Source organism: Aotus nancymaae, unplaced genomic scaffold (genome assembly GCF_030222135.1).
Source record: "Aotus nancymaae isolate 86718 unplaced genomic scaffold, 86718_ANA_hifiasm-v0.15.2.pri h1tg000046l, whole genome shotgun sequence".
NCBI classification, from domain to species: Eukaryota; Metazoa; Chordata; class Mammalia; order Primates; family Aotidae; genus Aotus; species Aotus nancymaae.
The window spans coordinates 25524005-25535866 of NW_026988460.1; the positions used below are offsets into that span (position 1 = coordinate 25524005).

The following is an 11862-nucleotide window of genomic DNA, read 5'->3' on the forward strand; positions in this document are numbered from 1 at the left end:
TTTCTTCTGGACTGGGGCCTGAGCGGCGCTGAGTAAAGAGAAGTTACCTTCCTGAAGTGGACCAGGGGCTCAGAAACAGTGGGCTAGCCACAACGCTGTGGGGAGGTGGGCTCCCCACCTGACAAGGGCCTGTTCTTGCCAACACTTTCCTTTTCACTGTGGCGAGTACAAAGGCTTTGAACTTCCCGGAAGGGCTGGCCTGTTGCAAAGCCCCAGATGGTCTTTTTTGCTTATCCCTGAGCAAGGATGGCCTCAGAGCCAACCTCTAGATCAGTCTTCCGGAGAAGCACCTGGTCCACCGTCAGCAGGGACAGGAGTGTTCCTGTCCCCCCAGGGGGACAGCTGTGTGGCTCTGCTGGCCTAGCTGCTCATGGTCTTCTGATGTCCCATCATTTGGTTCATGGGTTCATTCACTCACTATTCCTGCTAAGATGCAGACGCAGGAGGTCCCAAGGCGCTGAGACCAAATCCTCCCGAGGCACTTGCAGGGCAGAGTCACAGAGCTGTGAGCAATGCACCATAATAAGCACAGAAGTAGAGACGATGGTGGAGGAAATGTGGCCTTCTGCGACACTCAGGGAGGGGCTAGGGCAGCCAAGGGCGCGGTACAGCTTGAGGATCTGTGAGCAGGAAGGCTGTGGATTTAGGGGAGCTGCCGAGACAGGCTGTTAGAAAAACATGCTCATAGTCTGGGTCAGATTCTGCCAGGCCCTGAGCCAGACATCATGCCAGGGGCTGGGGGGTGGGCAGCTAGAGCTTACCCCTGCAGGCATTGGGGAACCACAGACTGGCTTTAAGTGGGAGACACAAGGCCAGATCAAGGAGGACCAGCCCTCTGGTGGGGAGCGGGGCATGGCACTGGGTATGAGAGGGTGAAGCTGGAGGCAGGGAGAACAGGGAGGAGGCCAGTGCCTAGGGTGGGGACATTTCTGGACTGCTGGGATTGCGGGGCTGGCTGTGAACTCTAGGTATTTAGACCTAGAGCTGGGCTCAGGGAGGAGGTGCTCAGGAAATGCTCTGGGAAAGAAAGAGAGAGAGGGAGGGAGGGAGGGAGGGAGAGAAAGAAGGGTCCAGATGAGGGGGGACCATACTTCTTTCTGAGCCTTTTCCCCTGCACTCCCCAAACACCCAACACCAAACAGAGTTGCAGGGACCTCCTCCCCATTCACCCTGGGCTGGGGCTCTGGGGGAGACCTGGAGGAGCCCACCAGCCTACCCTGAGCCTCCTGCCCCCCACCCACCCTCTGAGAACGGCAGGGGCTGGACGCTAGCACCATGGGCCCAGACACCTCTACAGTCCCCCTTCTCAAAGAGCCTCAGGCAGGCCTCCAAGCGAGGCATTTAAAGGGTCAGCTTAGTTTTGTGTGTGTGCTCCTGGTGAAGCCGGGTTGGAGGTGAGGAGCTGGAAAGAGGCGTTAATTTGCCAAATGTAATCATTGTGCATACACCCAGATTCCAAGGCCCTGTCTTGGCATTTCTTTGTGTTTAGTTTTTCTAGGGCCCTTGAAATGATGAGATAGGCTGTTGTTGTCTCCTCTTGTCTCTGAAAGGCCCTGACCTTAAGCAAGTCACCTTTATTACCTTGCTTGATCTTTACAAACAAAAGAGACTTAACCCATACACAGTTTCTTGCTCTAAACCTTGTGGATGGCCCCTGCCAGACAGTCCCTCCATACCCACTTCCTGTTCCCACCCCAGACTCAGCCACATACCCCCAGAGTCTCCTCAGGCCCCCTCCCCAAGCCATGCCCCCTCCTTCAGCACCAGATGCTGCTACCCATGCCCCCCACCAGAATGCAGACTCCTCAGGGTCAGGCACATAGTAGAGGCTCAGTAAATATGACCAAGTGACTAGATGGTACATGCATAGGCCAGTCCTGTCTCTGCCATTGATTTACTATATGCCTGTGAACAAGCCTACTCACCTTTCTGGACTTCAGGGCCTTGTCGGGAAAATGGGACAAATGTCCCAGAGCTGCCTGCTTCCCAGGGCTGCTGTGAATCTCAGAAACATCCTGTAACTCAGAAACACTGACAATGAACGGCTGCAAAGCTGTGAGGTGTGGCACAAAGGTGAGGAGTAGCCACGTATGTGTTTGCTGGAGCCGCCGTAACAGGGGGCTGTGGTCTGAAGTCTGTGTCCCCACAAAGTTCATGTATTGAAATCCTCACCTCCAAGGTGATGGTTTAGGAGGTGGAGGGATAGAGCCCTCATGAATGGGATTAGTGCCCTTATAAAAGGCCCCAGGAGGACCCTTGCCCCTTTCCCTGTGTGAAGTTAGAATGAGAACACAGCCATCTATGACTCAGTGGGTCCTCACCAGGCACCAGATCTGCCAGTTCCTTGATGACGGGCCTCCCAGCCTCCAGAATAGAGAGGAACCTCTGTTGTTTCACAGCCACCTAGCCTACGGTATTTTGTAATAGCTGCTCAAACAGCCTAAGACACAAGGTGACCCAAACTGAGTGGCTGAAACAACAGAAATTCATCTTCTCACAGTTCTGGATGCCAGAAGCTTGATACAGAGGTGTGGGAAGGGCCACACTCTCCCAGAAGCCGCTAGTGAGGCTCCATTCCAGGCCTCCCTCCCGGGGGCTCCTGATGGCTCCTTGGCTTATGGCCACAGAGCTGCAATCCTCATGTGGCATTCTCCCGGCATGCATGGGTGTCCAAATTTCTCCTTTGTAGAGGGACACCAGTCATGTTGGATTGGACCAACCCTTTTCCACTATGGCTTCATCTTAACTAATGACATGTGCAACAACCCTGTTTCCAAATAAGGCCACGTTCTGGGGTCTCGGGGTTTAGGACTTCAACATATGTATTTGGGAGGGATGTGTTCAGCCCACAACACCATATGTGATAACACGTTTCCTCGGCCTCCTGTCATCTCTTCTGTGGTCACTTACAGAGCCCTCCTACCCCACTGTAGGCATTTGCTATGGTCAGTGTTGTGGGTGGGAGTGGAGCAGCATGTGGGTTAGGGCCAATCCAGCCCCAAACAGAAGCCAGGGAAGCCAAACTCCAGTGTGTCACTGGGTCCCCGTCGAGGTCAGATTCTCTCTTTGCCGCCCTCAGGAGAAGCACTTGTGCCCTTGTCTCTCTAGGCTCCGGGAACACTGACGGGACAGTGTGCAGCACGCCCTGGGCCCTGAGCACTGCCCCCCTACTCTGCCTCCCTTGCAGTGTTCCAAACTCTATACTGAGCCTGAAGGATTCTGAATCAGCCAGGAAAGCCAAGTCAGAAGATAACCAAGGAAGCTCCTCGTTGGCCCTGGGAGACTATGTGGAGGAGATACCTCTGGAGGCTGAGAAGAAGTAGGCGGCCACGCCAGCTGCCAGAATGGGTGTGGCTCACAGCAGGCCACCTCGGGGCTATTTGGCCTGGGGCAAGTCACTTCGCCCCAGGCCTGGGTCATCTCCAACTATCCCTGACATCTAGCCCGTTTAATCAACACAGTGTTGGGTAGGCATGCAGGCTGCCCTAGAGCTGCTTGCATTGGTCTGGGTGGTGCAGATGGAGGCCTTTTGTAGACTTTGCTGCAGAACCCCACAGCCCAGACCCATCAGTCTGAGAAGGGTGGAGACTGCCCCTCTGTCTCCTTGTAAGAAACTTGCTGCACCTGTTAAAAGCCACTGATTTGCTGCTGGTGGTAACCATGAAATGAATCATGCATTCAGAATGGCATGGAAATCACATTTCTCATAAAGATAGAAAAGCAAATTTAGAAGCACGTAGAAAGATCACAGGTGCCACTGGGACCCTCTGGTTGGAGCAGCACCCAGATAGCCTCACCTGTGCAAGGGAGAGGGCCTTGTCTGTCCTGGCCCAACCAGGCCTGGGCTCTGGGCACTGTGAAGAGCAGCACTTCCCTCCTACCTGCCCCTCAGCAGTCACTTTCTCTAATTTGATCTTTAGAGCGAGAGAGCCTGAAGTGGAGCTACAGCCTCACAACAAACTCAGGAGGGACAGCAAGATAACCAGCTGGAAGAAGCAGGCCTCCAAGAAGTAATGCTGTCCTGGTGGCAGCCAAGTGAGCCAGGCCCCAGACCAGGGTGCTAGGGCTTCTTACAAGCCTGGCCCTGACTCCCTGGTTTCCCACCCTGTCCTTCAAGCCTCTGTAATAAACCAACAGGCCTCCAGCATCAGGGTGAGACTCTGAGGAAGGGCAGACCCAGCTTAGTCTGGCTTCTGTGGGGCTAGAGGCCCCCAACAAACTTGTTCCAGGTCAAGTCCTTGGAAACTCGATTCCCCCAGTTCAGAGCTTCCTCTGTGGCCAGTTAAGTCAGCTGAGACCCTCCTATGCTCAAGGAAAGAAGTGTTTCCCTCCAAAGGGTAGCTCCAGGATAGGCGACTCAGTAACCCTGGGATGCCCAGATGGGACCAAACTGGGCCTCCTACCCTTCCTGGGTGGGGGAGGCTCAGTCTATGGTCTGGGTGGAAAAGACAGCAAGAAGAGAACAGTGAAGAGGTGGAAAGAGAGAGAGACCAAAGATGGAAGAAGAAACAAAGGGAGAAATGAGAGGAGGAGCAAGGAGAGAGAGGAAGAAACAAGTGAGGAGGGAGAAGGAGGGAAGAGAGAAGATGGAGGAGGGAGAAGGAGAGAGGAAGAGTGGGGAAATAAACAAGTAAGGAGGGAGGGGGAAGGGAACAAGTAAGGGCAGGAGGAGGGGAACAAGTGAGGAGGGAGGGAACAGAAAGAAGCAAGTGTAGAGTAAGGAGGGAGTGAAGAGGGTGACGGGGGAAGAAATAGCTGAGGGCAGATCTGAGAAAGCTGAGAATGGTGCAGGCTGGAAGACTTCATGACAGAGTGCTCACCCCTAGGGACCCTTCAGTGGCACCTGGAAAAGATCCTTGGGCCCCTGTGGCCTTTGGGGGCAGACATCCCCATTGAGCCCAGCCACAGTGCTGTTTAGTGAATCTTGGGCTTCTTCCCTGAGCTGCAGGCCTTAGAAATTCTTACCAGCATCAAGGGGTCCAAGACAGTAGCCCCTCTGCAGTGCTAAGTTTCCCCATGCCCCTGAGGGTGCCTGTGAGGGGTGGAGAGAACCCCTGCTCCTGGCCCATGACTGTGGGCTGTCTCATCCCAATACCTGCTTCGGGCCCACAGCTCTGGGCTGTCTTGTCCAAACCCCTGCTTCAGGCCCAAGGTGCTAGGCTGTCTTGTGTGGGTTTGCTGGAGGCCTTTTGAGAAGGAGCTGAGGACTCCAGAAAGTCTGCCTTGTTTTCCCAGCCCAGAGCAGAGTCCAGGCCTTGAGCTGCAGGCAGCATTTAGTGAGATGTTGCACATAGAACTGCTTATGCTTCATCTGTAATATAAGCTTTTTTAATCTGAAATTTTCAAGCTTTAATTTTTATCTTTTGTATTATTCAAAAATGTTTTTTAAATTATACATTTGTTTTCCTAGAAATGAATTTGAAATGACCTGTGATATTTGTAAACTTGTATCTTTGATATTTAAGGACCTTGATGTTTATTATGGGTCCCAGGGGTTCTAACCACTCTCCCCTCCTGAGCACAAGGACAGACAAGGATTGAAAAGCAAGGGAAAGAAAGTTCCACCTCTGCCCTTGCATGCGGCACCTTCCAGCCCCTAAGGCAAAACCTTGGTAAAGGCTGGAATGGACCTCGGCTCAGGCTAAAGCCTGAAACAAAGCCTCTCTCCTGCCACCCTAGACCTGCCCTGTGGGCTGTGTGCTCAGGCATGCTTCTGTGGGTATGCCAAGCAGTCTGCACGTGCACGTTGTTGGAAACAGATGCTCGGTGCTGCAAAGAAAAATCAGCACTGAGACAAAGGATCTCTCAGCAAGGCAATTTTACTTTCTGCAGAAAGGTGCTTCCGTTAGCCATCTTGCCATGGGAGTACAATGAACAAAGGAAAAGCAGACGTATTTATCCCTTACTCATTTGGGGTTGTCCTTACTGCTGTGTCTGATCTTTGTTGGCTGGAGCCAGACCTCACAATCTAAAACTGAACCTGATTGGCTAATAACCTAAAATATTCTTGCATAGGTAAAAGCAGTGGAGAACAAAAAGGAAGTCCAAATAAGAAAGGGGCATAGGCTACGAGCTGGGACATGTCTGTGAGCACATCCAGCACAGATATCTTGATTAAAGGACACAGAATGTACTATGTGCCTGTGAGCATGTCTAACAGCTACATAGGATAGGGCTTAACAAAGAGCTACTAGCAAGAAGCCTTTGAAGAAAGTCTTTAAAAGAGACTATTATTTCTAAGATTAATTATTATTATTAAACAAGAAAGGAAACTTGGAAGAGGAACTTTACTACTTCCCAAACTCCTTCCTCTTTTACTTTGTAATTTTTCTCTTCAAACTTTTTTGACATGTTTTGACTTAGTCGTTTTGACTGAGTCTCTAAAAGAGAAAACTTCTCTTGTTTACGATGTTGTCTTTTTCTTTTTCTGGTTGATGAAATGCCAGTGTAAAAGGGATAGCCAAGTGAACTAGAGCACAAGTACCACTTGAGTTATTTGTCAGAATGTCCAGTAAAGGTCTTCCACAACACCATTATACATCTGCTCAGGGATGAATAAGGGCAGACTGATAGGTCATCTCTTGGAAGTGCCTGACTTCACTGTATCTTATTAAGCTTCCAGGGAACACTAAGTTCTCCCCCTGTCATAAAAGACATGAGGCAAACTTTGCCTTGGAAGATGGAGGCTGTATGGCCCTTGGGGGCTGACCCACAGGGTGTTAAACTTCAGGAAGTAACAGAGAAAGAGCTTGGCACAGTTCATTATCCTAGGCTGTAGGATTTTGGAAAAGAGATACTATACAGTCTGTGTTCTGAATAGAGGACTATCCGAGTGGAGAGGGGACAACCTGGGCCTTGGCCTACTGTGTGCACAAGTGTAGCAGTCACTTTTATTTAGAGTGAAGACAGAATAAATCCATTCTAGCCAGGCATTTACATCTCAATACCTTGTCTCAATTGCTATGGTTTGCCTTAGGTCTTTTACTTCTACTACAGAGACTTTAGTTTTGTCATTGTATCTGGGAGGAGTGATTGATAAAGAGGTTGAAGGAGCAATAAAGCATATTTCAAAAATTCCTTTAGGATCCTTTCCTGAAATGTCAGCTCCTGTACTATAAATACAACTTAATGAAGGGGAAGAGTTTTCCAATGTTGCAATAACAATAGTAAGCTATATAGGATTACACTGGTTATATTGACAGCTAGAAGGAGTAATTCCTTTGGTGAAATGGATATGTGGTTTTAAGTACTGACAAAGACCTGTGGAAGCAGTCCATCTTAAACTTTTAGTATTCTGTAGGATATTAGACCAAGCAGAACATAGAGATTCTGTTTTAGAGGGACAAGAGTCTGATTCCTACCAATTAATACAACTACTATTCCTTGGATTACTAGTATCCTTACAGGAACTCATTATGTCTTCTTAATCTGAGGAAATCCAAGAGGGACAGAGATATTTTTCTGAAGTAGTAAGCTATCTTTGATTATGTAACTCTCCACAAGGTATAACTAAACAGGCATCAAAAGTAATAACTTGAGGTGAGTTAGATATAATTACATTAATAATAAGATGGTGAGTAAAGGGAAGAAAAGAAAAAGAAAAGATAGATGACTAAGCTTTTCTTAGCTTTAATTTGGTAGGGCTTGATCCTGGAACAATGGCCTATGATTCTACAGTGATGGTGCTCTCTTCACTTGGGCATGATGTGTCCATCCCTTTTTTGTTGTGCAAATAGCAGTCTCAGTGATTAGCAGCATGAGGTAGAGTGGTCTCCAGGCTGGTGCTGGTGTACTGGAAATTCTAGGAGTGGTGCCAGTGCTAAGAGATCTTTTATAATTTTTGTTAAAGAGCAGGTTAGTGCTTTAAGAAAAACCTGTTGTGCTTGTATTTTAATGTCCAGTTTACAGAAAAATTGGATGATACCAATTTTAATTTTAACTTTAGCCAGTATGCTTGCATACAGAATTTCCTTTATGATTAACATTTCAAACTTGCTTAAACCTTCAAAGCAAAAATTTACGCTTCTTGCATAAATTCTCTTTTATAACATTTTTCACAACTTTCACAGACGATCTTCGATATGCTTTAACTTTCTTTCTCTCCTTCTCTCTCTTTCTTTGCCTCTCCTTCTCTCTTTGCCTCTTTGTTTCTTTCTCTCTCTCTCCAACTCTTTCTTTCTCTCTCTTTCCCCCCTCTTCTCTTTTTACACTATCTCTTTCCTTAGTCTCACCTTCTGTGTCTTTCTGTGATCTCTGTTTCTTCTAGTCTCTCTTTCTCTCTGTCATCCCCTGTTTCCTGTCTCCTTCACACTCAGTCTCTTCTTTCTCTCTCTCTCTCTCTCTCTCTCTGGCTCTCCACATCTACCATTTCTTCCTCTTTTTCTTTTTGATTTCATTTCTTACTTTTTGAACATTTTGCTGGCCATAGTGGGGCTTGTCCTGGGCTGCTGTAGCCCCTGCTCATGCTTCTGGTCTCCTGGTGTGTGGGCTGCCCCAGGGTGCTTTCGGCTAGGCAGGGGTTGCTGCACCTTCCTGCCCCACGAGGTTCTCGGTGTGGGGCCCTGGACCATCCTACTGCAGCTATAGCTGCGTGCACTGTGCACACAGACCTGTCTCTGAAGGGTAGGCCCTGGCCCTGGCCCTACCCATGGTGCTCACCACACTGAAAGGGGCAAAAATGAGCTCCCCGCGAGTGGGACGCCTCCCACTGGTGCAACAGGCTTGGCAAATGTCCAGGGCTGCAGAATCAAATTGTACCTTAGGGAGGAGGGAGAAAAGGGGAAGCCTCTATCCTTGGAAACCCCAGGAGAACAAGATAAGGCTTCACCCCTCAAAGATTCCCCCAACAAACCAGGCACGAAGGAAAGGTGCTATTTTGACTGAGAACTGAGTCATAAACTGTTGTTGGACTCTTCAAGCCCTTCTGTTATTGTTTTGGCTACAGGGAGGTCCAAGGCTTTCTAAGGAAGAAGGTGCAGCCCCATCAATGGACACTCTAGGGCTGGCAAACACTGGCATATCTGCTGCTGCCTCATCCCCAGTCTTTGCAGGCAGCCCCTACCAACTACCTTCCCATCTTTTCCATCCATGGAGTAGCCCTTTCCTTTGGCCAGGACTCAGTTTTAGGAAGACTCCTCAGAGGAAGTGAGGGTGCAGCTAGAGCTAAAATCTACAGGGTGGGGTTTGTTAGGAGGCGTTATTGTGTGTGACCTGTGCCTGAGTAAGTGGCATCCCATTACTCACCTCCCAGGTTATCAGCCTGTCAGGGAGACTTGGAATGGTCAGCAGCTCATGGCCTCTGGGAGATGGGGGCAGGGTCTCCCCTTATTACTAAGAATCCTTTCTTGTTCAGGAGGCTGATCCAGTGGAAGGCCCAGGAGAGGAGAAGACTGCCCATAAATAAACTCATTGTCCAAGAAAACTAGGGCAAGGAGGAAGCCCAGGGATCATGGTGTCTGACCTCTTGATCTGCAGGTGAACCCCAAAACTGGGGCTCAACTCAGGAGAATTTTTGGCTTTGCTTAGGAGGCAGCCCACAATGAAAGAAAGCAAGTTTATTACAGCAACAGCTATAGCAAAATAGCTGCTCCATAGACAGAGCAGGGCTAGCTCTATTTATACCCACTCTTAATTAATGTTAAATAAGGGGTGGGTTATTTGTGAACTTTCTGGAAAAGAGGCGAGGAGTTCCAGGAACCATATAAGGTAATGTTCAGGGTATTGCCATGGCATCATTCATAAACTATCTTGGCACTTGTGAATGTCCTATGTAAATGTATTTATAATTAGCATCTATGGAGCAACAAGGGCAACTAGAGGTTGCTTTCCTTGCCATCATGGTCCTAGCTGGTTTGGGCCCTTTTTTTGTGAGTTTGTTGTTGTTGTTTTTTGGTGTTGTTAGAACCTGCTTCGATCAGCAGGATAGTGACCAAGGATTGGAAAACACGTCCTGCTGATCTCCCACCTCACCCTCACTTTATAAAAAAGGAGACTGGACTGGGCGTGGTGGCTCACGCCTCTATTCCCAGCACTTTGGAAGACAGAGGCGGGCAGATCACCTGAGGTCAGGAGTTCAAGACTAGCCTGGCCAACATGGTGAAACTCCGTCTCTACTAAAAATACAAAAATTAGCTGGGCATGGTGGCGTGCACCTGTAATCCCAGCTCCCCAAAGGCTGAGGCAGGAGAATCACTAGAACCCAGGGGGCAGAGCCTGCAGTGAGCTGAGATTGTGCCACTGCACTCTAGCCTGGGCTACAAAGCAAAGATTCTGTTACCAAAAAAAAAAAAAAATACTGAGGCCCAGAGGAAGGATGGCAGTACAGTCAGTGCACAGCAGCAGCAGACAAGGTCTCCTCCCACCCCTCCCTGTGGAGGTGCACCCAGGGCCTAGAGGAGGGAGATAAGAGTGAGGCTTCTGTCTCTAGCAATACCATGGACTAAATGGCCTGAAAACACCATCTTGTTACAAAATACATAGAAATACTGGATAACATAAATTGAATACCCCTTTAATTGCATATGGGAACTCATAAGGTCATAGGGAAAATCCTCAGGGGCTCAAAAACAAGAAGAAGAGGGGAAAACCAGGTAGTAAGCACTTGTCTCATCAACATAAGTGACAAAGTGGTCTTTTCAAGGAATGGTGCTGGAACAATTAGACAGCTGTATGGAAAAATTTAGTCAATCTCATACCACTCACAATAAATAATTCAAAATGGATCATAGGCCTGTACTTAAGAGCTAAAATTACAGCACTTCCAGAGGAAAACATAAGGAAAATATACGTGATTTTAAAGCAAAGATTTCCTAGGACAGTAAGAAAAAATAATGAAAAGAAAAATAAAATGGACGGGACTTCACCTTAAAAACTTCTGCTCTTCTAAAAACACTTTTAAGAAAATACAAATGTGTACCACAAACTGGGAGAAAAATATGAATTTCTGGAATAAAGACCTCTTACAACTCAAGAAGACACCTCTTTTTTTAAAAAAAAAAAAAAAAAAAGAAAGGACAATATTTGAACATACATTTTGTGAAAGTAAATATATAGATGGTTAAAAAAGAAAACATGACAAGATGTTCAATGTCATCAGTCTTTAGGGAAATGTAAATTAAAACCACAAATGAGATACTACTAGAAACCTATTAGAATAGCTAAAAAAAATTTTTTTAAACTGAAAATGTCAAGTACTGGAAAGTATGTGCAACAGCTAGAACTCCCATACATTGCTGGTGGGAGTGTAAAGTGGTAAAAGTACTTTGGAAGAGTGTTTGATGGTTTCTTATTAGTTGTGCTTCTTATATGAGCAGCGTGAGGGCCCAGGATGAGGAACAGATGGCAGACCCATTCTGTGAGGAGTGGCTGGAGGGCCTGGGCTGGCTTAGCCTGTACCTGAAGCCTGAGAGAGGCTCAGTCACTTTCCCTCATCACTGCAGGTCTGTCCCAGGGCCTGAGACTGGGAAAGTGAAATCATAGGCAGGTTTCAGCAATCTCCTATTGAAATAAGATGGGGTTTTAGGCTGAACCCCAAAACCATAGTCAGAAATTTCCCCAAGAACCCTTGTGTCCAAAGATCAATAGGGCCAGAGCTAGAACCAGCAGGACATCTGTTTTGCAAGATATAAACATCCACTGAGGGCAGCCTGGTTTTTGCCCACCTGGCAAGCCAACATGAACTGCTTCCTCCTTCCCTGCATGTCAACCCTGGAGAAACTGAAGCACGCGTGGACACCAGGAACGAAACCCTTTAAGAAAAACCTGGAAGGCTAAATGTGTCTAAAACAGGTATGATTGGGATTCAGGGGAGATGTGGGTGGCTGCAGTCTGAGGAGGACAGGAGATGGGTGCAGTGGAAGAGGG

General features: G+C 48.0%; 1 protein-coding gene across 1 annotated transcript in view; it reads left to right on the forward strand.

The window, feature by feature from the left end:
- CUNH3orf20 (chromosome unknown C3orf20 homolog) overlaps nucleotides 1-10999 on the forward strand; it is a 114981-nt gene extending 103982 nt beyond the window's left edge. Inside the window, exons 15-16 of the mRNA XM_021675761.2 lie at nucleotides 3188-3319; nucleotides 3921-10999. Coding sequence (XP_021531436.2) covers nucleotides 3188-3319; nucleotides 3921-4014 — 226 coding nt within the window. The 3' untranslated portion in view covers nucleotides 4015-10999. The remainder of the gene's footprint in view (nucleotides 1-3187; nucleotides 3320-3920) is intronic.
- Nucleotides 11000-11862: the final 863 nt, after the last annotated feature.